A 25690-nucleotide genomic window follows, 5' to 3' on the forward strand; every position below is an offset into this window, starting at 1 on the left:
TTCACATTGTTGCCCAGGCTGGTCTGGAACCCCTGGGCTCAAGCAATCCTCCTGCCTCAGCTTCCCAAAGTGCTAGAATTACAGGCAGGAGCCACCATGCCCAGCCTCCTGTTTCTATCTTATTCTCTTATTCTTTGATCCCTTTTTTTTTTTTTTTTTTTTTTTGAGGCAGAGTCTCACTCTGTCGCCCAGGCTGGAGTGCAATGGCGCAATCTCGGCTCACTGCACCCTCTACCTCCCTGGTTCAATTGATTCTCCCACGATTTTTTGTATTTTTAGTAGAGACGGGCTTTCTCCATGTTGGCCAGGCTGGTCTCAAACTCCTGACCTCAGGTGATCTGCCTGCCTCAGCCTCCCAAAGTGCTGGGATTACAGGGATAAGCCACCAATTACAGGCCCGGCCAAGGATCTCATTCTTCTATGGCTGAATAATCTTCCATCATGTTTAGGTACCTCATTTTCTCTATCCATTCATCCACTGATCAATGACATTTAAGTTTCTTCCTTTTTTTTTTTTTTTTTTTTTTTTGAGACAGAGTTTCACTGTTGTTGTCCAGGCTGGAGTGCAGTGGCATGATCTCAGCTCTCTGCAACCTCCGCCTCCCAAGCTCAAGTGATTCTCCTGCCTCAGCCTCCCAAGTAGCTGGGATTACAGGCATCTGCCACCACGCCTGGCTAATTTTTGTATTTTTAGTAGAGACGAGGTTTCACCATGTTGGCCAGGCTGGTCTCGAACTCCTGACCTCAGGTGATCCACCCACCTCAGCCTCCCAAAGTGCTGGGATTACAGGTATGAGCCACCCCACCCAGCCTTAGATTGCTTCTAAATCTTGGCTATTGTGAATGGTGCTGTGGGGAACGTGGGCAGGAGAGTTATTGTCCCATTCCACAGATGGGAAATGAGGCTCAGATCACCTCGCCCCGAACCATGCAGCAATTGCAGGCCAGGCTAGGACTGGAAACTGGGCCCCTGTGCTGCCCCAGTGCACCCCCCACAGGCCGTGTAGGATGAAGTCCCCTCCCCAGGAAGCATCCCTCTGCTGGGGGTCTCAGAGAAGAGGGGCTGGGACCTCAGGCTCTGGGCACACTTGCTTCCTCTGTGCAGTGTCCATGCTCTCGGTTAGGGCTGCTTCCTTCTGGACAGTCACCTCCTGTCTTTGGCCCACTCCCTGCCACTGTTCCTCTGCACAGTAGGCTCGGGGGTCCTCTCAGAACAGGAAGTGGATCTTGGCACTTTTTTTTTTTTCCCAAGATGGAGCCTTACAGAGATCGCGCCACTGCAGTGCAGCCTGGGTGACAGAGCAAGACTCCATCTCAAGGAAAAAAAAAGGACACGTCTGGCATCTGTTTCCTCCACTAAAATGTGGGCTCCTTGGGGTAAGTAAGCACCTCATCTGCCTTGCTCAGTTTTGTGTGCCCAGCATATATTAGGTGCTCAATAAATGCACGTTAAAGAATCAGGGCGGGCTGGGCACAGTGGCTCACACCTGTAATCCCAGCATATTGGGAGGCCAAGACACGAGGATCACTTGAGGTCAGGAGTTTGAGACCAGCCTGGCCGACATGGTGAAACCCCATCTCTACCAAAATACACAAATTTAGCCAGGCATGATGGTGTGTGGCTATAGTCCCAGCTACTCAGTGGGCTGAGGCAGGAGAATCACTTGAACCTGGGAGGCAGAGGTTGCAGTGAGCTGAGATCGCCCCACTGCACTCCAACCTGGGTGACAAGAGCAAGACTCTTTTTTTTTTTTTTTTTTTTTGAGTCGGAGTCTAGCTCTGTTGCCCAGGCTGGAGTGCAGTGGCCAGATCTCAGCTCACTGCAAGCTCCGCCTCCCGGGTTTACGCCATTCTCCTGACTCAGCCTCCCGAGTAGCTGGGACTACAGGCGCCTGCCACCTCGCCCGGCTAGTTTTTTGTATTTTTTAGTAGAGACGGGGTTTCACCATGTTAACCAGGATGGTCTCGATCTGCTGACCTTGTGATCCGCCCGTCTTGGCCTCCCAAAGTGCTAGGATTACAGGCTTGAGCCACCGCGCCCGGCCAAGACTCTTTCTAACAAAGAAAAAAGTTGCTGCTTGACACACAGACACTCCACACACCTGACACACACATCTCCCATCACATCCACACCCCAAGGCTTTCTCAGTCTGGAGATGGCCCTTCCTCCTCCACCAGGCAGGCCTCCAGGCTCTGAGGGAAGGGGATGGAGGAATGGATAGATGGACAGATGGCAGCTGCTGGGGAAGAAGTAGCCCTGAAACCCCCCATCCCTTCAGTTGGGGGGCCTCCATCAGTTCCTCGGAACGAGAATTCCTCTTCCTCCTTTTCTCTCCCTGAGTAAGCATTGTGACTGGAGTAGGCAGGGTGGTGCCTACAGCAGCCTCTATACCTCATTCACCCCCATCCCGCCCGACCCATCCACTCCCCACCGCAAGCTGGAAGACAAGGCAGTGAAGATGGTTCACAGAGCCGGAAATTCAACCCAGAGAGGTTAGGGGGACGCCCCAGTATGACCCAGCAAGTCCCCACCCCAGGGTTCCAGGGTCCCCAGGCAGATGAGATATATGGGACCCCACTGCTGAGCCAGAGTGAGGAAGGCAGGACTCTGGGGGCAGCCAGCTCCTCCCCAGGCAGGAGCAAGCCACTGCCCCATCTCCAGGCCCCTCTGTAATCCAACCCCCACATGGCTTGTGCAATAATTACAGGTACAGCTCATTCTTCCCATTCCTTCTTCCTTATTATCTCATCGTCTCAGCTCAAGCTGGGCCCTTCTAGTAAGAGAAGATGAGTAGGAAGGAAAAAAATGTCCCATCTCCTTTTCCCATAAACAGCCCTGGCCAGAGTCTTCCTGATGGCATGCAAAGAAAGCGTAGCCCAGAGGGCGAGTCCGGTGCCATAGATCACGTAGCAGGAAAGGTCCCACAGGGGCCTCCCCAGGTCCCCAGCTGCCAAAACTCCAGACTCATTGCATTCCTGGGTGGCCTGCCCCCTGCCCTGGCCTTTGTGACACTGCTAATTGAATTTATTGTCATGGTTCTTTTTAATATGTTAATATTAATTGCCAACTTACTGCAAGCTTTCCATGTGCCAAGTATGGAGCTAAGTGCTTCATGTGGATATCTTTTTTTTTTTTTTTTTTTTTGAGACAGTCTTGCTCTGTCACCCAGGCTGGAGTGGAGTGGTGCAATCTCGGCTTACTGCAGCCTCTGCCTCCTGGGTTTAAGCAATTCTTCTGCCTCAGCCTCCCAAGTAGCTGAGATTACAGGTGCACACCACCACACCCGGCTAATTTTTGCACTTTTAGTAGAAATGGGGTTTCACCATGGTGATCACGCTGGTCTCGAACTCCTGACCTCAAGTGATCCTCTTGCCTGGGCCTCCCAAAGTGTTGGATTACAAGGCTGAGCCACTGTGCCCAACCCATGGATTTCTTTCATTCTTCAGTCATTCGAGCATTTTCTTTTTTTTTGAGACTGAGTCTTGCTCTGTTGTCCAGGCTGGAGTGCAATCTCAGCTCACTGCAACCTCCTCCCAAGTTCAAGCCATTCTCCTGCCTCCACCTCCCAAGTAGCTAGGATTACAGGTACGCAGCACCACGCCCAGGTGATTTTTGTATTTTTATAGAGACAGGGTTTCGCCATGTTGGCCAGGCTGGTCTTGAACTCCTGACCTCAGGTGGTCCGCCTGGCACAACCTCCCAAAGTGCTGGGATTGCAGGCATGAGCCACCGCCCAGCTCATAACACTCTCAGCAGAAGGTATTATTTTTGCAGGGGAGGAAACTGAGGCTCAGCGAGAAAACACCTGTCCAGAGTCACACAGCTCGGAGAGAGCCCACAGTTGGACCAACTTCATCCTGCTCTGTGCCAGGCCTTACCTGAGGGATGAAGAGGTTTAAAAAAACCAACCCAGTCTTCCAGAAGCCCTGAGCCGTGTGGCTTCCTGGTGGGGCACTGTGTCCTGGGTGCTGAGGGCCTGGAGTCTAATTCAGCTTCCCCGCGGCCGTGCTGTGTGACCTCGGCTGGCTTTGCCACCTTTTCCGGCCAGGCCTGTGGGTGATGGGGTGGGAGAGAGGAGTCCTCGCCCCATGGCAGGGTTTGGGGCACAGAATCTGCAGAGGGAGAAATTGAGGCGGACTCACGGCAGCCCGGTGCTGACCCCTGGTGGCGATGGCCGGGAAGGGCAGAGCCGGAGAGCATCCCTCCATCAGCTCCCTCACCCATTCACCTCAAGGCTTCCCCACTTCAGACATCACGCCTGGGGTTCCAACCTGTGTTAGGGGGACCATCGCTTCAAAATCCCCAGGGAAGGAGGCAGTCCCCAACCCTTCCCAAAATATGTAACCTCAAGTCTCTACAAGAAGCCCAGGCCTGGAGCAGTGGCTCACGCCTGTAATCCCAGCACTTTGGGAAGCCGAGGCGGGTGGATCACATGAGGCCAGGAGTTCGAGGCCAGCCTGGCCAACAAGGTAAAGCCATGTCTCTACAAACACTACAAAAATTAGCTGGGCGTGGTGGTGCATGCATAGAGTCGCAGCTACTCAGGTGGCTGAGGCATAAGAATTGCTTGAATCCAGGGAGGTTGAGGCTTCAGTGAGCTGTGATTGTGCCACCATACTCCAGCCTGGGCAACAGAGCAAGACTCTGTCTCAAAAAAAAAAAAAAAAAAAAGAAGCCCTGGGCTGTGACGTCCAGTCCAGGCATTTCAGGCCCAGTGGGTGGGCCATGATAACTGGCAGATGCATCTCATTCATTTGTTCCTTCATACATACGATCTGGGGACACAGCAGGAAGCCATGCAGGCAAGGTCCTGGCCCCCACGGCTCCACAGGGAGATAATCGTCAAACCTCAGACTCCAGCACATACAGGGAGAGGGGTGGGCGTGTGCTGAGAGGCCAAGGTCAGAGCCAAAGGAGCACCAAGGATAGAGCCGGAAGATGTGTAAGGACCAAAGAAGATGGGCTCCTGGACAGGGATGCTAAGCTGAGATCTCAAGGCAGCTGGCCGGATGTGGCCAAGGGCAGCAGGGTAGGGTGAAAGGATCCTGGGGACTAGGAAACAGATTCACTCAAGATGCTGGTAAAGGCTGCCTCCACACCAGAGAGCAGGGGGTCTGTGAAGTCCACGGAATGAGGAAGGGGTCGGAGGAGGAGGTGGGTGGAGGCGAAGTTTGCTGGACTCAGACAGGAGCCCATCGACAGGGCAAGGCCGTGTTGCTCAGTCTTTCACTAGCCCATGTCCAGAATTTTGCCAGACATGAGAACAGCCTGAATTATTGATTCACTAGATACCTTTTTAAAAGCTATTCCCTTTTTTTTTTTTTTTGAGACGGAGTCTCGCTCTGTCGCCCAGGCTGGAGTGCAGTGGCGCGATCTCGGCTCACTGCAAGCTCCGCCTCCCGGGTTCACGCCATTCTCCTGCCTCAGCCTCCCGAGTAGCTGGGACTACAGGCGCCCACAACCGCGCCCGGCTAATTTTTTGTATTTTTAGTAGAGACGGGGTTTCACCGTGGTCTCGATCTCCTGACCTTGTGATCTGCCCGCCTCGGCCTCCCAAAGTGCTGGGATTACAGGCGTGAGCCACCGCGCCCGGCCAAAGCTATTCCCTTTTAAGTTTTTTTTTTTTTTTTTTGAGACGGAGTCTCACCCTGTAGCTTAGACTGGAGTACAGTGGCACGATCTCGGCTCACTGCAGCCTCCTCCTCCTGGGTTCAAGCAATTCTCCTGCCTCAGCCTCCCGAGTGGTTGGGACTACAGGTGTGTGCCACCACGCCCGGCTAATTTTTGTAGTTTTAGTAGAGACGGGGTTTCACCATGTTGGCCAGGCTGGTCTCGAACTCCTGAGTTCAAGTGATCTGCCTGCCTTGGCCTCCCAAAGTGCTGGGAATACAGGCGTGAGCCACCGTGCCCAGCCATGTTCCTAAGAGGACATGAACACGCTACAATTAGATCTTCACATACATCTGGTGAGCTCCCTCAGGATAAATTCCTTCAAACAGAATGGCCGGGCTCTAACAGGACTACATTTCAGTCCGTTGATCAGTTTCCCCACCCAGCTGTCAGAAATTTCCCACCCACCCACAGTGTGGGGCTGTGGAAACGTGGAGCAGGGCCATCTCCAAAGGCGGTTCAAGCCGCACCTGTGGGACGCCCCGGCCTTCCTCCTGCAGGAAGTGAGGACGAGGACACAGTGAAGGCACACATCACAATGGCTGTTCCACTGGAGCCAGGCCCAGCAAGAGGCGGCCGGGTGTGGCCCCAGCTCCTCACACCTCCTGGCAACCGGGCCTCGTCATGAGAATTCCTGGAAATAAGCGCATGAGCACTCAGAGCTCAGAACGTGGTGCTGCCCAGCCACTGTTGCTGGGACAGAGGTCCTCCAGAGCACCCGGATGGAATCATCGCCAGGGTGAGGGCGCCCCTCATGCAGGGGTCAGGGCTGGCAGGGACTGGGAAGAAGTCTACTCTGGAGCCCGCAGGAAGCAGAGAGGAGACGAGGGTCCCTGTGCTGAGCTGGGGGCTGCCCTCAGTCCTCACCACCCTTCCCCAAAATCCTACTGTCCCCACCAATCCGGGGGCCACGGAACCCAGTAGAGACGGTCGAGCAGTGGGGCCTTCAATGTGCTGTACTCTCTCTTAAAAGTGTTATAAGGGGCTGGGCGCGGTGGCTCAAGCCTGTAATCCCAGCACTTTGGGAGGCCGAGACGGGCAGATCACGAGGTCAGGAGATCGAGACCATCCTGGCTAACACGGTGAAACCCCGTCTCTACTAAAAAATACAAAAAACTAGCCGGGCGAGGTCGCGGGTGCCTGTAGTCCCAGCTACTCGGGAGACTGAGGCAGGAGAACGGCGTGAACCCGGGAGGCGGAGCTTGCAATGAGCTGAGATCCAGCCACTGCACTCCAGCCTGGGCGACAGAGCGAGACTCCGTCTCAACAACAACAACAACAACAAAAAATACAAGCAAGTTGCCGAATGAGACTAATGACTCCCCCACATCAGGTATGACACTCCTGCCCATGGCCAGAGACAACCCAGGCTGAGTGTGGAGGCAGCAGGAGGCAGAGCCGTCCTGGCCCTGGGGCTGCCTGGCGTGGAATTGGGAAAGTTACCAAATCTTTCGGAACTTGTTTTCTTTCTCACCTGGAGAACAGTGTAGACCATGTGCAGTGGTCGAGAGGATGAAGACGACGGTTGGCCGGGCATGTGGCTGACACCTATAATCCCAGCACTTTGGGAGTCTGACGCAGAAGGATGGCTTGAGCCCAGAGTTCCAGTCCAGCATGGGCAACATAGGGAGACCCCATCTGTACAAAACATTTTAAACAATTAGCCACGGGTGGTGGCGCACTCCTGTAGTCCCAGCTACTCAGGAGGCCGAGGTAGGAGGATGGCTTGAGCCTGGGAGGTAGAGGCTGCAGTGATACATGAGAGCACTACTGCACTGCAGCCTAGGCAACAGAGTGAGACGCTGTCCCAAAAAAAAAGAAAAAAAAAGAGGGTTGATGTAGGGCTGGGCAGCAGGGCAGTTGCTCACTGGGCCTGAGATCAGAATGACTCTTCAGCCGGTAGCTGCAGGCCAGGTCCTTAGTTTTTGACCTTCAGTTTCTTGTTTTGTTTTGTTTTTTGAGACAGACTCTCCCTGTCGCCCAGGCTGGAGGTAGTGACGCAATCTCGACTCACAGCGACCTCCGCCTCCTGGGTTCAAGCGATTCTCCTGCTTCATCCTCTGGAGTAGCAGGGATTACAGGCGCCTGCCACCATACCCGGCTAATTTTGGTATTTTTAGTAGAGATGGGGGTTTCACGATATTGGCCAGGCTGGTCTCGAACTCCTGACCTCAAGTGATCTACCCATCTAAGCCTCCCAAAGTGCTGGGATTACAGGCGTGAGCCACCGCACCCGGCCGACCTTCAGTTTCTTCATCTGTAAAATGGGCATGCAGAACAGCCCCAGGTAGGGCCGCTGGGGCACGGGACGGGCATGAAACCACTTTCTGTCCCACAGGGCCCAGACTGTGGTGTGAAGTAGCTGTGGGCAGAGCTGGGGGTGGTTCCTGCTCTTTGAGTGCCCCCAGTCCTGGGAAGGGCAGCAGGAATTGGGTGACCAGACAAAGCCCAGGTCCCTGTGCAAAGCACCCATGTGGTTCTCAATGGAAACCCATCGCCCACACAGTGTTAATTGATCAGGCTCCCATCTTCCCCACTCCTGGATCACACACCCTGGATATCCGAGATCCCAGAATTCCTTGTCCAAACAGCCAGAAGCCTGCCTCCAGGGTCTGCAGGGACCCTTCTGGAGGCCCCAGGACTGGCCAAGCAGTGGCTACTGGCAAGCGAGGGGATGGAGCTGGGGTGTCCACACACTGAGAGGTTCCTTGTGGTTCGCTGAGACCCAAAAAGTCCTCCTTTGAAGGAGTAGATGGAACGTAGCCGTGTTTGGAGTCCTCCTGATCACAGGCAAGGGGATAGGGTTTGCAGTGCAGGCTCTGGAGTTAGACACATTTAAGTTCCATCCTTGGCTCTGATGCTTATTTCCTGGGTGACCTCAGGCAAGTTACCTACCCTGTCTGAGCCTAGTCTCCACACCTGCAAAATTCTATAATACCACATATTCACCTCAGTGGTGTTTTGGCAAGAGTAAATGCAGTGGCGGGTGTAGCACCTAGTACAGGATGCAGCACGTAATAAATGCTTAATACATTTTTTAAAAGATCATGAGGCCCTGCACTATCTCCACATCCTGAACTTTCTGGTGCTACCTCCAGGAAGATCTTACATCTTAAGACATGAGGGCACAACTGGAGTCAGAAATATCTGGGTGTGGCTGGGCACGATGGCTCACACTTGTAATCCCAACACTTTGGGAGGCCAAGGTGGGTGGATTACCTGAGGTCAAGAGTTCGAGACCAGCCTGGCCAACATGGTGAAACCCCATCTCTACTAAAAATACAAAAATTAGCCTGGTGTGGTGGCATGTGCCTGTAATCCCAGCTACTCGGGAGGCTGAGGCAGGAGAATCACTTGAACCTGGGACTTGGAGGCTGCAGTGAGCCAAGACTGCACCACTGCACTCTAACCTAGGTGACAGGAAGTCTCCGTCTCAAAAGAAAAGAAAAGAAATGCCGGGGTTCAAATCCCAGTTCTTCTACCTCTAACCATGCAACCATGGACAATTTTATTCATTCTTCTAGGCCTCGGCTTGCTGGCTTTCTTTTTTGTTAGAGACAGGGTCTCATTCTGTCACCCAGGCTGGAGTGCAGCAGTACAATCACGGCTCACTGCAGCCTCAAACTCCTAGGCTCAAGCCATCCTCCCATCTCAGCTTCCCAAGTAGCTGGGAATATAGGCATGCACCACCATGCCCAGCTAATGGCCTGTTTTCTATTGTGTAAAATGGGTACCTGCCTCAGGCTGAGTTTATTTTTGTTTCTTTGTTTTTTGAGATGGAGTCTGGTTGTATCGCCCAGGCTGGAGTGCAGTGGCGCCATCTCAGCTCACTGCAACCTCTGCCTTCCGGGTTCAAGTGATTCTCCTGCCTCAGCCTCCCGAGTAGCTGGCATTACAGGCGTGCGCCACTGTGCCCGGCTAATTTTTGTATTTGTAGTAGAGATGGGGTTTCACCATGTTGGCCAGGCTGGTCTCGAACTCCTTGATCTCAGTTGATCTGCCTGCCTTGGTCTCCCAAAGTGTTGGGATTACAGGCGTGAGCCACTGCATCCGGCCTAAGTTTTTAGTTAAGTCCCTGGCATATAGTGAGCCCACCGATCTGAGGGTGCTTTTCTTCCTCTCTCCTAAAGATCCTCATCCTGCTGACCCCCCTCCTCCCTATGGTCCTCCTCCCCGGATGTACTTTGAAGGCCCCCAAGTTGTTCCTGTAGGTGAGTGCCCCTGCCGGCCTTCCCTCCTCCCTTTCTGTCTCATGCTCGGAGCTGCCCAGAATGTTCCCTTTCCTGACCACTGGCCAAGACTCTACCCAAACAGCACCTCCTCTGGAAAGCTCTCCTCCCCTGACTCTGTAGCTGTGGGACCCCACAGCTGGCCAGCTGCCTCTGCTCCCATGCTGGCTGTGTTGCCAATGGCCACTGAAGCATCTCTCTCCAGAGGGAAATCACGGGTGGATGGAGCCTGTATACAGTAGGTGCTCAGGACGTTTTTATGGAGTGGACTCCTGTTCTGTACTCTGCAAACACACCAGCCCTGAGGCCACAGGAGGGGAAGGCAGAGCCCCCCAGGTGGGGCCTGAGCTTTGGGATTTTCCAGGGAATTCTCGGACAGTCTCCAGATTCAGAACTGCTGGGTTAGATACATTCCTGGAGGGCACAGTGAAGATGACATCACCATTGAAAAGTGCCCTTTAGGCCGGGCGTGGTGGCTCAGGTCTGTAATCCCAGAACTTTGGGAGGCCAAAGCCGGTGGATTGCATGAGGTCAGGAATTCAAGACCAGCCTGGCCAACATGGCGAAACTCCCGTCTATACCCAAAATACAAAAAGTAGCTGGGCGTGATGGTGCGTGCCTATAGTCCCAGCCACTCAGGAGGTTGGGGCAGGAGAATCGCTTGAACCCGGGAAGCGGAGGTTGCAGTGAGCCGAGATCGCACCACTGCACTCCAAGCCTGGATGATAGAGTGAGACTCTGTCTCAAAAAAAAAAAAAAAAAAAAAAAAAGAAAAGGGCCCTTAGAGCCCACTGGAGACCCCACTTCCAGCTATAAACACTTGTTTCCTTCAGACCGGGGTGGGGGAGCCACACCACACCCCCACATATCAGGGTCCAGATCCTAGCTTCTCCCCATCTCAGGTGAGCACCGACAGCCCGTGGGAGGTGAGAAGCCACAGGGGCCTGACCTGGGCGGGTCCCACCTGCTTCCTGCTCCCCACTGCCAGAGCTGTATGCCGGCATGCCTGTGGTGGGGACGTCCATGCCAGTGCAGGTCGTGTGTCCCTACTGTGGAAACCGCATCATCACGGTGACCTCCTTTGTCCCGGGCGCCCTCACCTGGCTGCTGTGTATCACCCTCTTCTTGTTCGGGTGAGTGGCCACCCCTCGGCCGCTGCAGAGGGCTGAGCATTGGCATGGGTGGGTCCGGGCGGGTCCCTGCAGGGGAGGGGGAGCCTTCGGGTAAAACAGCAGGACCAAGCCTCGGGGAGGCCAGTTGGGTGGGCCATTATCTCCTTGAGAGGAGGCAGCAGCCCTGTGACCCAGGGACCTCCCATGAGAACAGCGTCCCGGGAGCGGAGGGGTGAGTGATGCTGGCAAAGCAGCCAGCCCAGGGCACCCAAGACAGCTGCTGCTGTCACCAGCAGCCAAGAACACGTGGGTTCAGGATGGCTCTTACCTCTCAGCTGAGTTAAAACACAGAGAGGGGCCAGGCGTGGTGGCTTACGCCTGTAATCCCAGCACTTTGGGAGGCCAAGGTGGGCGGGGTCACTTGAGGTCAGGAGTTATAGACCAGCCTGACCAATGTGCTGAAACGCTGTCTCTCTATTAAAAATATAAAAATTAGCCGGGCATGGTGGCGCGTGCCTGTAGTCCCATCTACTCAGGAGGGTGAGGCAGGCAAATCGCTTGAACCCGGGAGGCGGAGGTTACAGTGAGCCAAGATCGCGCCACTGCACTTCAGTCTGGGCTAGAGTGAGACTGTCTCACGCACACACAAATACACACACACACACACACACACACACACACACACGCCGAGGCCCCTCCCAGACTCTGCCTGGGCCCCAGGTGCGTCCAGTGTGCAGCCTGAGAGGTGGCTCCACTCACGCCCAGCCTCCACTCTGGGACTGCAGGTGCGTCCTAGGCTGCTGCTTCCTCCCGTTCTGCATAAGGAGCCTAATGGACGTGAAGCACTCGTGTCCCGTGTGCCAGCGCGAGCTCTTCTACTACCGCCACCTGTGAGCTCCTAAGAAATAAATGCCAGGGGCGCCACCTGGGCACACCCCTATGTCCTTGCCTCCTACTCTTCTGTCAGCCCAGGAGATTGGGCAGCCGCCTCTGCTCCGGGAGCCTGTGTTGAGTGTGTGGGGGCCGCACCGTCCTGTCCACCTCCATTCTCTTTTGACTCCTTAGAGCCACAGTCCCTAGCTCAGCCCCATCTTTCCTTCTGGGCTCCCTCCCATCAGCTCAAGCCTCTACCTCTTAGGGAAAACTATCTCCCTGTAAGTCCAGCCAGGAGGGGAGACCTGTTCTCCCTGATACCACATCTCATCCACTACGTGCACCTCAACCCACATCAACCCACATCCGGGCTCACTCTGGGCCCTGCCCCTGCCTGGTTGACCAGCGGCTCCTTTGCTAAGTGCAACATCCAATGGGCACTCGCTCCTTCGCTCCTAACTGGGTTCTCTGTAGCCCTTGGCACTCTCCCTCCCTTCCCTCAAAGACCCCATCTCCTGGGCTGCAGCGGCTCTCCAGCCCCTCCTGGTGGGTTTGTCACTCGGCCAGTGCTCCTCAGGGTCTAGCCTTGGCTCCTGCATCCCACCCACAACCTTCTCCCTAAGATGCTTGGGGCCCTGCAGAGCGAACAGGTCTCACACTAACTCCCTCCTCCCTCTTCTCCTGAACCTGGTGGCTGGGACGAGTGGGTGGCGGTGCCCCTCCAGGGCAGCCCTTCAGTCCCATCCTTCTTGCCCTGCAGTGATTTCTTCCCTCCCCTTTATCCTCTCCTTGAAGGAGGCAGCAGCCCCAGGTCTCCCTGTCGAGAGTCTCGCCCGCTCCTGCTCTTCTCCAGCAGCCAGTGGCCAGCACTGAGCCGGTGATTCTTGTGGGTGAGGATCCGGAACTCCGGCTTGGACTATGCCAGACACCTGCCAACAATGTGCCTCTCTCAGTCCAAGTCCACATGCTTCCCCTGGGGCCCCTTGAGGCCATCTGTGAGCTGGCTCCAGCTCCCCTGCCCACCCCAGCCAGATAGGACAGAGTACTGCTCCCTCACCAGCCACCCGACCTCCCCAGGCTGCTCCCAGCAGCGCCCAGCCCTCCAATCAGCCCCTGCCCTGTCACAGTCTGGTCACCCGCTCTCTGGTGTATCACTTTCCCCAGGCGGTTTGTGAGGTCTTGGCTCACCTCTGTACCCAAGGGCCTGGTTGGGACAGGCGGGTTATAGAAGCTAGGATGGGGCAGGTCTGCCCAGATCAGTCTGGTCTCCCACTAAGAGGTTTAACCCTTAAGACTCCCTTACAGCTGCAGCCTTACAGCATGGCAGAGCTGCTGTGGAGGAAGGTGGACGTTAACAGGCCCCAAATAAGCTGACGAATAGGACCCCTTTCAGGGTCTGCCTGCAAACAACGTCAGGAGGGGGACGATGGGGTAGAGGGAAATCCAGTATCACCACTAAAGGACTTAAATTTTGCAGAACAGGCTGGGCGCGGTGGCCCATGCCTGTAATCCCAGCACTTTGGGAGGCCAAGGTGGAAGGACTGCTTGAGCCCAGGACTTCTAGGCCAGCCTGGGCAACACAGCAAGACCTCGTTTCCACTGAAATGCGGGGCTGGGGGGAATTAGCAGGGCATGGTGATGCGTGCCTGTAGTCCCAGCTACCTGGGGGGCTGAGGTGGGAGGACTGCTTGAGCCTGGAAGGTCGAGGCTGCAGTGAGCCCTAACCATGCCACTGTACCACAGCCTGGGTGACAGGGTCTCAAAAAGTTAATAAATTTTGTAAAGTAAAAATACTGTTCTACTCGTCATGTTTTCAAATAAGATGAATTTCACAGGGGAGAAAAGTAAGGGAAGAATTAGGGGGAAGAGGAAGAATCGGGAGCTGGGGGCATGTGGAGCTGTCTTCACTAAACTGCAGCTGGGGGAGCTGTAAGGCTCACACTGATGGGGTATCGACCCATTATTGCCCCACCCTACAGATGCGGAAGCTGAGGCTGAGGTGAGTAACTAGATCAGCGCTGGAGATGTAGGTCTGTCCAACTCAGGGTCCAGCATCAGGGAGGAAGGCACAGAGGCGAGGGGTGCATGTGTGTGTGTGGCTGATGGCCTGGAAGAAAGGGTGGGTGAGCACATGTGCGTAGGCGAGTGTGTGGCTGAAGGCCTGGAGGAGGGGTGTGTGTGTGTGCCTGAGGGTCTGGAAGGGTATGCGTGTGTGCGTGTCTGTGGCCAAAGGCCTGGAGGGACAGAAGGGAGCATTACCTGTCTTCCATCATATGGTCTTCAGCAGGCAGAGGTTCCTGGAAGCCATAGGGCAGGCAACAGCCATCTTGGTCAAAGCCTGGCGTGATGGAGCTGACAGGTCCTCAGGTCACACCAGCCCCGGGGAAGGGCAAGTTCTGGGACAGGTTTCCCTGGAGTAAAATTCCCCAATGCCTATGCCTCTGCCACCACCCAAAGGCCTGGGTACATCGGAGAACAACTTCCCAGTCCACACTAGCTGCAGATCCCAGAGCCTCCATTTCCACTTCAGAGACTCAGCAAGATTTTTAGGGTTGGATGGTGAAGTATTTGACACAAACGAGGCAGCTAGTACCTGGGAACCCCAGTACGTCCCTGAAGACAAAGGAAGTAACCTCTCATTTGTAATAAATGAGGACACAGGGGCACCACGTCAACACAGGGAGACAGAAAAGCCCCTGGTGGACAAGGTGAGTGGTCATCCATCCAGGCTGTATCTCAAGGTGAGGCGCGAGGGTCTCACCTAGGACGAGGGCCCAGCCACCGGGCCTCCACCATGCAGAGAGACTCGCTGGCTCTGCAGAACAGCCGGGCTATGGCAGGCGACAGTCGGGGGCTGCTCGGTCTTGCTGGCAAGGCCCACCTGCAGCCTGAACCCTCCGCCATCTGCAGAGTTCAGCTGGAGCCCCTCATTCTGATTCCATGCAGCCTGCTGGCTTTGACTCGGGTTCCCAGATGGCTCCAGAGACATGAGCGCCTGCAGTCCAGGGACAGTGTCCGACCATGGCCAGGCTCTGCTCACTCAGTGTGGACTGGCTGGGGGTGCCAGGTCCTCCTCAGTCACAGGAGAGCTTTCATTGGCCTGAGTCAGTCACCATTGTGCCTTCAGAGGTGGCCAGGTCCTTGGCATGGCTGAAAGCTTCTGCTGTGACTCTGCGGATCAGTCCCCAGGCGCTCTGGATGCAGACTGTCCCGTTAGGAAAACGTCACTTGCCAACTCTTAGAAATAGGAGAATTTGCGTCGAAAATCCAGGATTTTCAGCTTGGCGAGGTGGCTCACCCCTGTCATCTCAGCATTTTGGGAGGTCAAGGCGAGATCACTTGAGCCCAGGAGTTTGAGACCAGCCTGGGCAACCTAGGGAGACCTTGTCTCTACAAAAAATTAAAAAATTAGCCAGGCATGGTGGTAACACCTGTGGTCCCAGACACTTGGGAGGCCAAGGCAGGAAGATCGCTTGAGCCCAAGAGGTCAAAGTTGCAATGAGCCACGACTGCACTATTGCACTCCAGCCTTGGCGATGGGGTGAGACCCTATCTCAAAAAAAACAAGACAAAAATACACATTAAAAAAAAAAAGAAGTCAAGGTTTCTCGGGTTCTGTTGTCTGAAGGTGTAGGTGCAGAGGAACTGGGGTCTTGAGAGGCTGCCAAGTGGGGCTGGACTTCATCTGCCCCTTGGCCCAGCCCCCTGGAATACCCCCAGACCCAAGCCTCGGGATGTCTGCAGTCACTGCCTTAAACAACAGGACCTGAGCCGCCGTTCTAAGTCTCTCAGTGTTCCTGTGTCTGAGGCCTTGTCCTAGGGAAGCCTTGGTTCTCCTATGCCAAGACCTTGTTGCAGGGCCAGGCTAGGGCAGGGCTGGGGCTTCCTTCTCCTGCATCCCTTTCCCTGACCGTTGATGTGGTCCTCCATGCCCAGGGCAGGCCTCTTCCCCAGCTTTGGGGCTTGTCAGAGGGCAGCCCACCACTGGCAGACGAGCTTGGCAAGTTGCTGAACTCTCATTTGAAACTGGGGACAGCCCCCAACTTATGCACAGAGGGCTGAGCCAGGGCTACCTGGAAAACAGGGAGGTGAGGCGGGCGGCCAGTGGGGGTCTGAATGCCTGCTCCACACTGGGCAAGGCCCAAGGCCCAAGGCCCCACACCTCAAGGTTCTGTCCTACTTCGGGCCACCAGACGCCTCACTGCTGACCTCAGGGCTGGCTCACCGTGCACAATGGTTATCACAAAGGGGTTTCTTGCTACTGTCCCTCCTAATTAACCGGAGGCAAGAATCAGAACAGCCCCCACCCCACCTTCTCACAGGAGCCCAATGGGCAGGTGTGGCACTGATGCCAGCTCGTGGGCAGAGCTCGCTGGCGGCTGGTGGCCTTCCTCACAAGGCCACCCATACCACTTCCCTACTGCAGTTCTCAGCTCAGCCAGGGCAGAAAGATGTGCCTGGTGGACCTGGCCTTGAGCCATGTCCTATGGGGTAAAGAGCATGGAGGGGCCATCAAGGCCATGCTGGGAACCTTGAGCAGCTTCTGGACTAACTCTCACCACCAGGGAGGGGCTGGCCTTAACCACCCTTCTCTGCCTCCACACTGCAAAACCAGCTCTGCAGCAATGAGTTTCAAAGGGCTGAGTGGCACTGACTACTGGTGGGGAAGGACAGGCGGTGCCAGTCTTACTACACAAATTGGACTTCATGGGTGGTCTGAATCCGTAACATTTTCCCTCTCCCAAGCTGCCCACGCGCTGTGCAGGCACCATGCTGTGAACCCCCAGGCCCACCCCCAGATCCAGCCATTGACAGCTGGCAGCCTGTAGGGGGTCAGTGACCCCTTGGAGCTGATGTGGGGGGGGGCCCTCCCTTTGGAACCTGCACAGTTTTGCTCACAGATCATTCATGGTCTCCAGCTCCCAAGCCTCACTCAGTTAAAGGCTGTGGAAAGCAAGTCAGCAGAAGATGCACAGGTACCCATCTCCCCCAACAGCAAAATGCAGGGATAGGGGACTCTGTCCTTAACTGTTCTCACCCAGAAAACCAATGTCCCAAAGGATTCCTTGAGGGAGTAGGCCATAAAGAACGACCACTCCAATGCCTGTGCTTCAGGTAGCACTCAAAAGCCGTCGAGTTAGTCCCTGTAACTCCCAAGGTGGGGGATGTTTTGTCAGAACTGCCTATCCAGCCTGGAAGACATCAGCCACATGTGCAAATTAGAATACCATTAAAATTCAACCCCTCTGCCACTTAAGCCACATTCCAAGTGCTTTATAGCCACAGGTGACCAGCAGCTCCACTAAGACAAAGTTCTGATGAACAGAACTGGGTGAGAATAGGGTGGTAGCAAGACTGGCCGGAAACACTGCCCACTACTCACACAAAAGCCTTAGGGATGTAGTCCAATGGGGTTGGCAAGGTCTGGTTGTCAACTTGACTCCTCTACTCCCCCAGGGGACCTATCTACATACCACTAGGAGGCAGTGACTCAGCTATCTAATCTGAAGCTCTCTTGGCCCAAGAGGCCCTTATATCAAGCCATGAACGCAGGATCACTTCCCTGTAATCCAGGGCTGGTACACCTACAAAGCGGGTTTTTAAAAAACGAAGCCCTGTGGGGAGAGCCTCACCACTCAAGTGTTGTCTGTGGCTGCGTTCATGCCACGTTGGCAAAGCTGAGGGTCCCAACAGAGACCATCACACAAACCTACTCTCTGACCTTTTACAGAAAGTTTACCAACCCTGACCCTAACATAAGCCCAAATGACAAGAGAGATGTCTTACTTACACATATCGCCTTAGTAATTCAAGGAACCTTCAGGTGCTACGGCTTTGAGATGGAGTCTCCCTCACTCTGTCGCCCAGGCTGGAATGCAGTGGTGTGATCTCGGCTCACTGCAACTTCCGCCTCCTGGGTTCAGGTGATTCTCTGGCCTCAGCCTCCCCAGTAGCTGGGACTGCAGATATGTGCCACCATGACTGGCTAATTTTTGTGTTTTTAGTAGAAACGGTTTCACCACACTGGCCAGTGATCCACTTGATCCTGACCTCAAGTGATCCACTCGCCTCAGCCTCCCGAAGTGCTGGGATCACAGGTGTGAGCCACCGCATCCGGCCCAGGTGCTATAGGTTTTATCGCATTTGCTGTAACTGTGAAGGTGGTTTCAGAGTTGAGACTTTAAAACTACTCACAATCTCCATCCCTGGCACCATAAACATTTGCCTCACAACAAATGAACAATGTCATGTATGAAGCCAAATGTCCTTGCTGTCTTGTGAAAGAGAAGCTGGGTTAGGGCCTCCATCAGGAAGCGATGGTGTCTACACGTGGCTTCTCGCCACTATCACGGCACCCATGTTGCAGGGGACTCTGCAGGGCGCCATTGTGTCACCCTTGGGCTTTGCTCACAGCGTGAGCCACTGGGCCTGGCTGCTCTTCTCATTTTGAAACGAGACTGCTTCAGCTCGCTGCTCCTGTGTGCGAGGGCGCGGAAAGGGCCACTGTGACCACAGGCCCCTGCTGTCACACAGTGGTTTTTCAGGCCCTCCGCTGTGAGGACTCAGAACGCTGTCAACAGATGGCATCCACACCCCATAGAGGGAGAAGACACAATAGTCCCAGGGTTATAGTGAGGCCGGGGAAGGGGAGTTCATTTTTCTTTCTTTAAAATTTCAACTTGTCTCCCCAAAACCAGCTTAACAAACTCAAACTCCTGACACTGTTAACAGGGAGTGCGTGGAAAAGGGAACACGGCACACGACGGAAACATTACAACATGTTTTTTGGAAAAAGAGTCATTTAATATCTCAAGGGAGAGTAGGAACTTTGAGTTACCTAAGACTACAGCCAACCCCGAGCCCAGAACAAAAACAAGACACCTTAATGTTCGTTCAAAGACAAACTCACAGCGAACGGCTCTCGCACCCCTGCTCTAACTCCTCTTTCTAGGGAAGGAAGGAGGGAGGGAAGGGCCAGGTCCCCGGGGGCCCTCACTCCCTGCTTTCTATCACACAGGTCACAAGGCAGCTCTCAGAGCAGAAGGCACACACACTGCAGTGGAAGTTGAGAAAGGAAGTCACTCCAAGGTACACACTGGCCCAGAGACCAGGAAACCGTGCCACAGAGCTGGAAGGCAAGGCCGATGGGACAGTGCGAGGACCACGTCCACGACAGCGCCTGCCGCCCCAAGGGGCCTCGTGACACGTCAGGTCACATCTCCAGTCACCTCATTTGTACACAGCTCCCTCCTGGAAAACCTTTTATTTCTTAAGAGCAAATGTGACTAGTTAGAGGCAAAAAAAAAAAAAAAAAAAAAAAGGGAAGAAAGAAATGAAAACAAGAGACCCTGCCCCCGCAAAACCGAATTAGAAGGAAACGTACATTTCAGTGAAACCTTGTTACAAATGCCAAGGTTTCCCAGGCCTGTTTCCAGGGAGAGTAGAAATCTTCCTCCACTTCCACGTCACTCACTGAATTATAATTTTTATAGAAAATTTTATTCAACATACATTTTCCAGCAAAAAGGCAATATACAGGAAGAGTTGGTGTACACTGCTCCCACAGAAACAACCCAAAAAATACCGGAAAAGGATGAAAAATAAGAGTGATTTGCTGATTCTATTTTACTGCACTCAAAACTAGACACGCAGCTGGCATTAGCTCCAAAAGAAAAGGAAACGGGGCTGCGACTGAAATAAAACTACACACAATGAATATCAACATCAGTGAAATTCACTTGCAGACTCACCCAACAAAAAGGAACCTCCTCCCAGTGGCAAATTGTACATGTTCATTCATTAAATATACAATTTCATTTTTCCTTTTTTTTTCCTTTTTAACTTTTTTACAAAGTCAACAGCGTACTAACCACTAGTGAGCATGCCCTCTTGCTAAAAGGCTTTGTTGTTGTCTGTTCCACTTTAACGAAATTCTATGTGTAATTCTTTCACCTGCTCGTATGAACTGTTGAGATCATAAGTCTGCCGAGGCAGCAGAGTAAACCTTAATTGAATTTAACAATGTTCTTGATTTAATAAAAAAGACCCCCACGATGTCTGTCCGGACTGTGTTCAGTGCATCCACTTTGCAAAGGGGCTGCAGACAGTAGTGGCTGACGAGGTGAGACGAGTTTATTAAAAAGCCCCCAGGCAGCTGGAGGAGGAGAACCCGAGGAAGGGCCGACAATGCACACAATGAAGGGAAGAGCGCTATTTATTAGGTTGTGAGTTTCTCTGTTTTGCCTTTACAGATGCACAAAAGGTCATTGAAAGTATATCTGAAGGAAATAGGTCGGACGAGCCTAAACACAAGACTTTCTAGCTGCAGGGCTGGTGCACGGGACCCCAGGGAGGCAGCCGAGCCACTCATGCCCACTAGGGACAGCCCAGAGACCTTGAGCCAGGGACCCATGATCCGCTAACCTCTTCTCCCCCATTGCGCTGACAGTTGCCTTGCACTGTGGTTACCATAAAATAACTCTCATTGGCATCCAAGCTTTATAAAAACACCTTCATTTTGCTCAAAAAGGGCAGTCAATAGATACAGAGAAGCCAAACTGAACAGCCTCAATAAAATAAAATTAACACCAGCAGCGAATCCTCTTGCTGAAGACTTCGGCTAGAGGGCACGTGCACCAAAGTTCTAGGCTGTTAAGGGGCCACCCACACACCGTCCTCGCCTTGAACACACCAGCTTGGAAATCAGTTATGGATTTTAATGGCCTTTTCAAGGTAAGTGTAGCGACTCCTCTTTGGGGCTTTGTTGAAGTGGTCGAGCCCTAGCCAAGGCCGAGGATGAGACATATTACCTGGTGGGGACGAAGAAAAGCAAGTGAGGCCACAGAGCAGCCCTGGAACCCCTCAGCGGGGTGGTGGCCAGTGAGGCATGCATCCCCGTGGCTCCCCAAGGGGTAAGTTTGCGGGGAAGCCAGGACCTGAACTGCACGCCCACCTGGAGCTAAGGAGACCCACACCCTGACTGCACCTCAGAGCCACTGTCCTCACAACCAACCCTCAGTTTCAATCACCCTGAACACACGTCCAAGCTTCTCTCCTTGAAGAACTCACAGGTGACAAAGGATGTAAGGATCTGTTAAGAACTCATAGGTTATGGAATGATATTGCTCCTGGCTCCACAGGTCACCCAGTGGAGAGAGAAGAGCTGGCACTTGCCCCTGGGGCTGCCCCTCCCAGCCCCAGACCACTTGCTTCTTAGTCTGAAACCCACACCAGCCCCCGAGGGGAGAACCCTTACCGGGCTGTGGCTCAAAGTCTTTCAAATTTACTTCATACTCGTCTTCATTTATGTACTGGTGTCGGCCCATCATTACAATTGCAAATTTAAACTAAAAGAAAAAAAATTAAAACTCCTCCATTATTTCTGTATATCAGTAAAACTCACATCTCTGGCAAAAAAAAAAAAAAAAAAAAAAAAAAAGCCTAGGCCGCTATGCTAGGCAAGGCTTGAGCCTGTGGCCCGTCAAGCCCCCAGGAGGCCCCAGCTGCACACCTTCTCAAACTCCTTCTCCTGGATGTCCAGCAGGCTCTGGATTCGCTTCATCACTTCTCGAAAATGCTCGCCCTGGAATGGCAAAGGACACGTGCTCACACGGTCACTGCCGGCACCCCCGGGCCACGTCACGTGGCAGCCGCCAAAACCGATGCCCAGCCCCAACAGGAGCGCAGATTCAGCAACAGCAGCCACTCAAAGGCTCCAGGTTTTGATGCGAGCCACTTGGCCAACCACAATATCATACCTGGTGTATCCTCAGCAAAAACGGGATTCCGAACGTTCCGAAGACCTCTTTGTGGAAATGCGCCACTGTGACAAGCATCTCATTCTCTTTATCTATGTCCACCTGGTCCAAAGGGATTTCCTGGGGACATGGACGACAGACACAGTTCTGTAAGTGCAAGTGATGCGGTCAAAGTGTCCATATCTCAATTCTCACACTACTCTAGCCTGGAGGGTAGAGCCTGTTTTTGCTAAAAATGCCACACCTGGATCCAGCCAGAATGATGGGCGCTCATGGAAGCCTAAGCCAGAAGATATCCAAGTTTCTTCCTCCTCCCCCAAAAAACTGAATTTTAAGACGCCAAATACTGTTATTATTCCAGTCCCTGTGGAAATGTCAACAGCTCTAAATCCAAGTGATCCACAGTTTCTGTCTGGATTGGGTTAGTAACACAAACTGAGGACTAATCTCTCTGCAAAAACACTGCAGGTCCACCCATGGAATCATATACCTCAATTACTGGTATATAAACACAGTCCAAGCTACTTGCACACTTTGCTGTGATATTTAAACATGCAGCAGATGGGGCTCATGAATACTCTTTGGTGCCAATGGTGTCGGGGACAGATACCTCTATTCGAAACGTCCGACTTGTTGCAGGAGATAAACATTCTAATAGTTCATCTTCTTGATGGACACCGATGATTTTGTAGCTTACAATTTCTAGCAGCCTGAACAGAGAAGAAAAAAAAAGTGGGGCAAAATGATGTATACTCACATAAAAATAAAATGGTTTTCTAGAAAGAAATAAAGTTACCATGATATGCTTTTTTTTTTTTTTTTTGAGACAGTCTTACTCTGTCGCCCAGCCTGGAATGCAACAGCGTGGTCTCAGCTTACTGCAACCTCCGCCTCCTAGGTTCAAGCGATTCTCCCACCTCAGCCTCCCGAGTAGCTAGGACTATAGGTGTGTGCCACCACACCCAGCTGATTTTTGTATTTTTAGTAGAGACAGGGTTTCACTATGTTGGGCAGGCTGGTCTCAAACTCCTGACCTCGTGGTCCGCTCACCTCGGCCTCCCAAAGTGCTGGGATTACAAGTGTGAGCCACCTCGCCCAGTCTTTTTTTTTTTTTTAAGAGGATCTGAAATATCAGAAACAGAGACTGGGGGCAAGGCAAGCAGAGGGGGTCCCCTCGAAGCATGAGATTAAAGGGCTTTGCTGGATACAGGGAAAGTGGCCACATTTGGGCAGAGATGTACAGACTGGGCCTCCGAAACTTGTGTAAACCTTTCTCACAAGGAATTCACATTCAGTTGATTGAGGCATTTTCCTCACTTACTCTTATTATTAGGTAAAAGATTAGCGTCTCACTGTTTAATAACTGTTTTATTAAAACTAAAGAAAATTTGGGAACCAAATGCCCCCAAAGGCCATTTGTCCTCCAAGTGACTACAGGTCAATGTAGCGAGAATCATTCCCCTCTCTCTGAAATAAACAATCAATTCAGGGGCTTCTTTCTACAGCCCAAATGCTGGCTAGATGGATCAGAAGTGATTCAATCTGTCAAATACAAAATCAACAGTCACCCTTTCCAGTTTCAGTTCGTCATTCCAATGAAATCATACGGTTCCTCTGTTTGGCTTTTCTATGGGAATCACGCCTTTTGACTACAGCTAATGTTATCAGAAGATGCAAGGCGAAGAAGGACAAACATGGCTTAATTGTGAAACATGCATAACCCTCTGCACCACACCGCCTTGATGGTTACCCTTGAGACTTGAAAAACTGGAGCAACACTGGGTCTGTGTTGAGTTTCTGTGCAACTGTCTTTGCAACCTGAGGCACACCCCACTGAGTCTGGGAATGATGCGCATGGATTCTGGCTGGGTGATTTCCACCGATGCGGCTGCAGAGGTCAGCGTTACTGCCACCCCTAACTAACCGTCCACATTTGGGCTCAAGAAATACTTGCCTAAGTTTCCCTGATGCTTTCTCCCCAAGCTCCACGGCCTTTTTACATTCTTCTAACAGGTCCCGGACACACCCATGCTTGTCTGGATATAGTGTTATTTCCTAAGTAATGAAAAGATAAAATAAGTGCTTTCAAGAAAGCAAAGTCTGCTACCACAAAGGAAGAGAGGAGGAAGTTGCATCATTGTTCTCAACTGTCCCCAGCTGGCCCCCATGTTCTTGCTCTCATTCCCACCCCAACTCCCTCATCTGTGAATTCACTCTCAGTGAGAACACTGGCCCTAACCTAGAACCAACCAAATACTGACAGGAGGTTAACAAAAGTGGCCTTGATGCAAAAAGCCTGTCATTTACAGAACACCTTCTCAGGAAATGATCCTGAAGGGTCACCCAGGGCCTTCCCAATTCTCAGCACAATGAGAAAGGAATGCTGGTCCAGATACAAGACCAGAGGCAGACTGTGGGCCTTCAGGGAGCTCAGTTCTACAAAGGTGAGGCTATTTATGTCTCGAATTTTCCCTCTATATTTGTAGAGCTAGAAAGGGTGAGAGATCTGGCATCCAAATAGGTACACAGACTTTTTTGAAGAACCACCTAATGCCTGTAATGCCAACACTCTGGGAGGCCTAGGCAGAAGGATGCTTAATTAAGCCCAGGAGCTCAAGACCAGTCTGTACAATACAGTGAGACCCTGTCTCTAAAAAAAAAAAAAAAAAATATATATATATATATACACACACACACACGTATGAATGAGCTGGGCGTGGTGACATACACCTGTAATCCTAGCTACTTGGGGGCTGAGGTGGGAGGATCACTTGAGCCCAGGAGGTCTAGGCTGTCATGGGCTGAGATGGTGCCACTGCACTCCAGCCTGGGCGACAGAGCGAGACCCTGTCTCAAAAAAGAACCACCTAAAATGTGGCTGGGTGTGTCTTCTGTTTGGAGTAAGCATGTGACACTGGAGCTGTCTACACTAGCAGCTTGGGGAGTAAGCACACAGCGGAGTCAAGGCCCACTCCATTCACAGGCCTGCTGGACTCCCTGAGACCAGGCCGTGGCAGGAATAGCTGGAGAAGGATCCTCCCCCTCAGCCAAGTGGCAATGCATAAGCATCACAGTGGGACCTGGAAGGGAAGGGCTGGCTTCCGAACAAATCGTTCCTTAGCTTAACGTGTGATGTACCCAAAGGCCTCAGGAGGTCTTGCCAGGAGGCAGGAAAGACTGGCCCAGGTCGCCCCCAGCCCCTTTCATGTGCTGTTGTTTAGAGTGCTTTTCTTTGGTGTCTTAGTTTTCAACGTCTGGGGACAGGTAGAAACAATAAGCAAATTCCAATAAAAATTAAAATTTATAGTATTAAAAAAACTCACCTCTTCCCTAAATTGGCTGTTTAACCATATACATTTAAAACTTCGCCTGTTCTCAAAGTCTGTGATTTTCATCTTAAGCTATTAAGAAAAGAAAGATTCACGTCAGATACCGTCACCAAAAACCCAAGCCTTCTCTTTATTACCCATAGTTACATTAATTTGGACTCATACCTGCTGATAGTAAAGTTTCTTAGGTTGTCTAGGCTTGAAGAATTGTAGAAGATCTCTTAAAGTACCTTCATAATTATGTCTAAGAGGATTACCTGGGCCATCCCTATAACTACACAAGAAAACAGCATATAAATAAATGACTTGTTTATTTGCCTACAAACAAATATCTGTGAGTGAGCATAAAAGCAAACCACTGGCCTTACATCTGGACTTGAAATTTGGACCTAGCATGGGGTTTAACTTAATACTCCTGTTTCCCGAGAACTAAGTCCCACTCGCTGTCACACTTGAATGCTCTCTGCCATAGTGACAAAAGACCCAGCAGCCTGGCAGGACTGACCAGCTGGACACATGAGAGATGCACTGAGGATGTATCTAAAGTCAGTCTGGCTTTGGATGAGGCTGTCAATTATTTTAACATCTCAGAGTAATGTGGTCAAGATGTGAGTGGTGACAATTCTGAAACTAAGCAAGAAATGGCATGTCGGGTGAAATGGCGAGCTAATTATTAGTTCCAAGATGTTTCAATGAACTGTGGAAAGCATGCAGTCAA

At 52.4% G+C, this 25690-nt stretch overlaps 2 protein-coding genes across 3 annotated transcripts in view; one reads left to right on the forward strand and one right to left on the reverse strand.

Moving 5' to 3' along the window:
• Positions 1-10923: 10923 nt before the first annotated feature.
• On the forward strand, positions 10924-12332 carry LITAFD (LITAF domain containing). Its single transcript, XM_015125590.3, has 2 exons — positions 10924-11033; positions 11798-12332. Exons 1-2 carry the CDS (start codon positions 10924-10926, stop codon positions 11904-11906), a joined length of 219 nt encoding a protein of 72 aa, XP_014981076.3. The 3' UTR covers positions 11907-12332.
• Positions 12333-19369: 7037 nt separating this feature from the next.
• USP7 (ubiquitin specific peptidase 7) overlaps positions 19370-25690 on the reverse strand; it is a 73607-nt gene continuing 67286 nt past the window's right edge. For both annotated transcript variants that reach the window (XM_015125591.3, XM_002802389.4), the window contains 8 exons: positions 25138-25246; positions 24967-25044; positions 23598-23698; positions 22254-22353; positions 21644-21763; positions 21397-21468; positions 21142-21232; positions 19370-20695 (listed from right to left, as the gene is read on the reverse strand). In XM_015125591.3, coding sequence (XP_014981077.1) covers positions 20589-20695; positions 21142-21232; positions 21397-21468; positions 21644-21763; positions 22254-22353; positions 23598-23698; positions 24967-25044; positions 25138-25246 — 778 coding nt within the window. In that variant the 3' untranslated portion in view covers positions 19370-20588. The remainder of the gene's footprint in view (positions 20696-21141; positions 21233-21396; positions 21469-21643; positions 21764-22253; positions 22354-23597; positions 23699-24966; positions 25045-25137; positions 25247-25690) is intronic.

This window comes from Macaca mulatta, chromosome 20 (genome assembly GCF_049350105.2).
Source record: "Macaca mulatta isolate MMU2019108-1 chromosome 20, T2T-MMU8v2.0, whole genome shotgun sequence".
In the NCBI taxonomy this organism is placed as follows: Eukaryota; Metazoa; Chordata; class Mammalia; order Primates; family Cercopithecidae; genus Macaca; species Macaca mulatta.

Coding starts and splice junctions, on each gene's coding strand:
- LITAFD (XM_015125590.3), top strand. CDS start 10,924: ATGCCAGTGCAGGTCGTGTGTCCCTACTGTGGAAACCGCATCATCACG. Junction 11,034..11,797: donor ATCACCCTCTTCTTGTTCGG/GTGAGTGGCCAC, acceptor CTGGGACTGCAG/GTGCGTCCTAGGCTGCTGCT.